The sequence below is a fragment of the Ipomoea nil genome, unplaced genomic scaffold, assembly GCF_001879475.1.
Source record: "Ipomoea nil cultivar Tokyo-kokei standard unplaced genomic scaffold, Asagao_1.1 scaffold1993, whole genome shotgun sequence".
Classification (NCBI taxonomy): domain Eukaryota; kingdom Viridiplantae; phylum Streptophyta; class Magnoliopsida; order Solanales; family Convolvulaceae; genus Ipomoea; species Ipomoea nil.
The window spans coordinates 2,385,513-2,389,262 of NW_017618421.1; the positions used below are offsets into that span (position 1 = coordinate 2,385,513).

General features: G+C 31.8%; 1 protein-coding gene across 1 annotated transcript; it reads right to left on the reverse strand.

The window, feature by feature from the left end:
• Positions 1-1,702: 1,702 nt before the first annotated feature.
• Positions 1,703-3,522, reverse strand: LOC109147397. Its single transcript, XM_019295051.1, has 2 exons — positions 3,145-3,522; positions 1,703-2,189 (listed from the first exon to the last, which is right to left on the reverse strand). The coding sequence occupies exons 1-2, from the start codon at positions 3,453-3,455 to the stop codon at positions 1,931-1,933; spliced, it is 570 nt and encodes a 189-aa protein (XP_019150596.1). The 5' UTR covers positions 3,456-3,522; the 3' UTR covers positions 1,703-1,930.
• Positions 3,523-3,750: the final 228 nt, after the last annotated feature.

The following is a 3,750-nucleotide window of genomic DNA, read 5'->3' on the forward strand; positions in this document are numbered from 1 at the left end:
TGTGTATATAACAGGAATCTTAAGAAGATTAAAACGAAAAAAAAGAAACTTAACCTAATATTTTTTAATGCAAGAAAACCAAATGATTTTCAAAGTTCTTGATTTATATATTGGATGCTCAACTTTAAATGCTACATATTTAGCCAGGCTAATTATTTGATGTTAAATTTTATATTATATTTTTCAAATATAGTTTAACATATTTGTAGTATATGTTTAATAATTATGCCAACTTTAATTGGGATGAGGTTCGAACCTAAGACCTTTCTTATAGAAATTAATGAGTAAGTTAAGAATAATCAATAATTATTGTTTGGACCATGGTCCACACAAGTTGTGTAGACCATATTTTGTAACTGTAAAATAATGTACATTCAGTATAAAAATAATGTACATTCAGTACAAAAATAATGTACATTATATTCAGGGGATGTACATTATTTTTGTACTGAGTGTACATTATATTGTATAATGTATATTCAGTACAAAAATAATATACATTCAATACAAAAATAATGTACTTTTTGTTATGGTCCACATGGACAATAATTTGCCAAGAATAATAAATAGTTAAATTTTTTTGAGCCCTTACAAACCAAAATGGCCCAGGATCAATTTTGAAGAAACTAAAGACTCTATTAATTGAAGAATTTATTAAATGACACCACAAGTTAAATGCTTTTGTTCTAATAAATTCCTTAATAATGTTACATTAATATGTTGCACAACCAAATGTCCAATAATTTGAACTTATGAATTTATGAGAACAAATAAGATTAATACTTGCGGAATATTTTGGACTTGTTGTTCGACATACAATCCAATTTGAGATATGAAAACAATAATCTCTAGTGGAGTATCTTAATGATCTTTTCCTACACTAATTAAGATATTCTGCGGAATTAATAAAATGAACTTAATAATATATACTCATAATTGATTTGACCAACTAAATAACGAAGATTTAATTAAAGTCCAACTAAATAATGAAAATATAATTTTGCAACCAGTTGAAATTCAAAATACATCTCCCAAAATCAAGTTAGAACTTGACTCAAAAGATACATTTTATTATTATTGGAATTCAAAAGAGGTATGTAAAATTACATGAATCCCCACTAGTTGAAATTCAAAATACATCTCCCCAAATCAAGTTAGAACTTGACTCAAAAGATACATTTTATTATTATTGGAATTCAAAAGAGGCATGTAAAATTACATAACTTACTATAATTAGTCTGAAGAATCGTGGATCAATTATTAAAAAATGGCTAAATTTTAGAAAGTGACTAAATACATGTTTTGACAATGCAAACCATTAAACGAATTATAATTGAGCTAAATTTATAAATTCTAAAAAATTGTGATAAAATTATTATCTAATGGGTTGGAAGAATATTATGTTACTAAAGTTTATACTAACAAAATTTAAAATTATTTAAGAGAGAAAATAATATAATAGAGGGTAAATAAAGAAAATTATTTAAAAAAAATACTAAAATCAAAATAATATGAACCATTCATTTTGAGAGACAATTACAATATGGTTTGCTGTATCAGCTGGTTCCATTATATTATTAGAGTGTAAACTGAACTAAAATGTCTGTTTTCATGTGATTTTATTTATTTATTTTTTTAAAGGGAAATAGTAGCTTTAATTTAATCACACAATAGGAGACAAATGGAAACGAGGCAATTCAATAAAGAATCAAAATTTAAACTTTATTATATAAATATCCCAAAGGGCAATATAATGCTACTTCTCATCGCCAGATAGAGATGAGAGATAGATGAATCTCTATATATGGATCTCCCATCTACATACTGATATTATATATTACAACCTAATTTTTTGAAACATATATCATTAAAAAAAAACATATACGCCCAGGCAGCCAGGAACGTAACCTTTATTATTTCTTCTTTCCAATTAAACTTCGAAATATGTAGTAAGTGCAGCCTGTGTAGCCTTCTGCTTTTCTTCGAGAGCCTTGGATTTATCAACAGCCAAACAAACTCTGATGCAGTGATTGAGATCGCGATTCATTTTCATAAGAGAAGAATAATCATACTTTAAATCAAAAAACACACTGCTACAATCTTCAAGACTGGTTAATGCCGATGAGAGTTTTAAGTTCAAGCTACTGTACTTGTCTCCGCTACGGGCCAACTCCAAACTCTCCTTCAATCTGATACATACCATACCATAGATTATTACTCGATCAACATAATAATATAATATATAACAACATATGGTAACAATTAAATGAATTTGGATTGACCGCAGTCAAGATTGCCAAAGAAACAAACTTGTAATCACAAGATCAAGAGTTTGAATTTTTATCCCTTTTTGAGCCAATCAACTATGGGTAAACTAAGCTAGTTTACTTCTTTGTGATCCTTCACCACCTAAGATGGGTTTACCTAGGCCCAAAAGGGTTGTGGGGTTTTCCTCATTGCCGAGATGACTAAGGATACAGATGTGTAACTAGATCCTTTACCGATTAGGGTAAGGATACAGATGTGTAACTAGATCCTTTACCGATTAGGGTAAGGATACAGACTTATAATCACAAGGTCAAGAGTTCGAATCCCTTCGTTTGAGCCAATCGACTATGGGTAACCTAAACTAGTTACTTCTTTGTGATCCTTCACTACCTAGGATGGGTTTACCTAGGCCCAAAAGGGTTGTGGGGTTTTCCTCATTGTTGAGATGACTAAGGATACAGACGTGTAACCACATCCTTTACTGATTAAGGTAAGGATACAGACTTGTAATCACAAGGTCAAGAGTTCGAATTCTTACCCCCTTAGTTTGAGCCAATCAACTATGGATAAACTAAGCTAGTTTACTTCATTGTGATCCTTCACCACCTAGGATGGGTTTACCTCCCCGAAAGGGTCGTGGGATTATCCTCAATACCGAGATGACTGATGACTAAAGATACAAACTTGCAACCAGATCCTTCACCGATTACGGTAAGGATACAGATGTGTAACCAGATCCTTTATCGATTAGGATCACAAGGAAAGATTTATCAAATACACACTACTCTCAGGTAGTGGTTGCGATTTCCCTCATGACCCAAAAGAATTAAACCAATTCAAATTCAAGTGTGTGCCTATACATATATATATATATACCTTTCTCGGGTGTTACTGTAGGAGTGATGGCAGAGGCTATCAATGGTCTTTCCCAGAGTGGCCGACTTACTTCTATGGATCATAGCCCTGTAATCACTATTGGTGATTGAAGTTATGTGTTTCATAGCCTCTGATATGGCCATGCACATTGCCTGGTTCCAGTCCGCGGCTCCCTGCACCACTTTCTCGCAGAACTTTTTGTCATCTGCCGTAACGCAGTAGCTGCTACTGTTGTCTGCATTCGCATGGCTCGTGAAGGTTAGATACACGCCTAACCATGCCATAATAATGCATCTCTTCACCCCCACCATTTTCAGCCTTAATTATTAGCTTCTCAAAACCTGTTATTTTAATTTTGTTTTATTTGTTCTTGATTTTCAAGAATTCTGATCTGAAGTGAAAAACATATATGTGCCTGGCTGGCTGGGTACTGTTATAAAGAACAGAAATTTTAGGATGCTCTCACCATGCTATGTGGTTTGCCATTATTTTCTCATCTTTTCAGGCTTTGAAATTTTCAAAATGAACTCACAGTTAACCACAAAACGTACTTAATTAGTTTATGGTTAATATATATAAATATATAATATGATTATTAATACATGA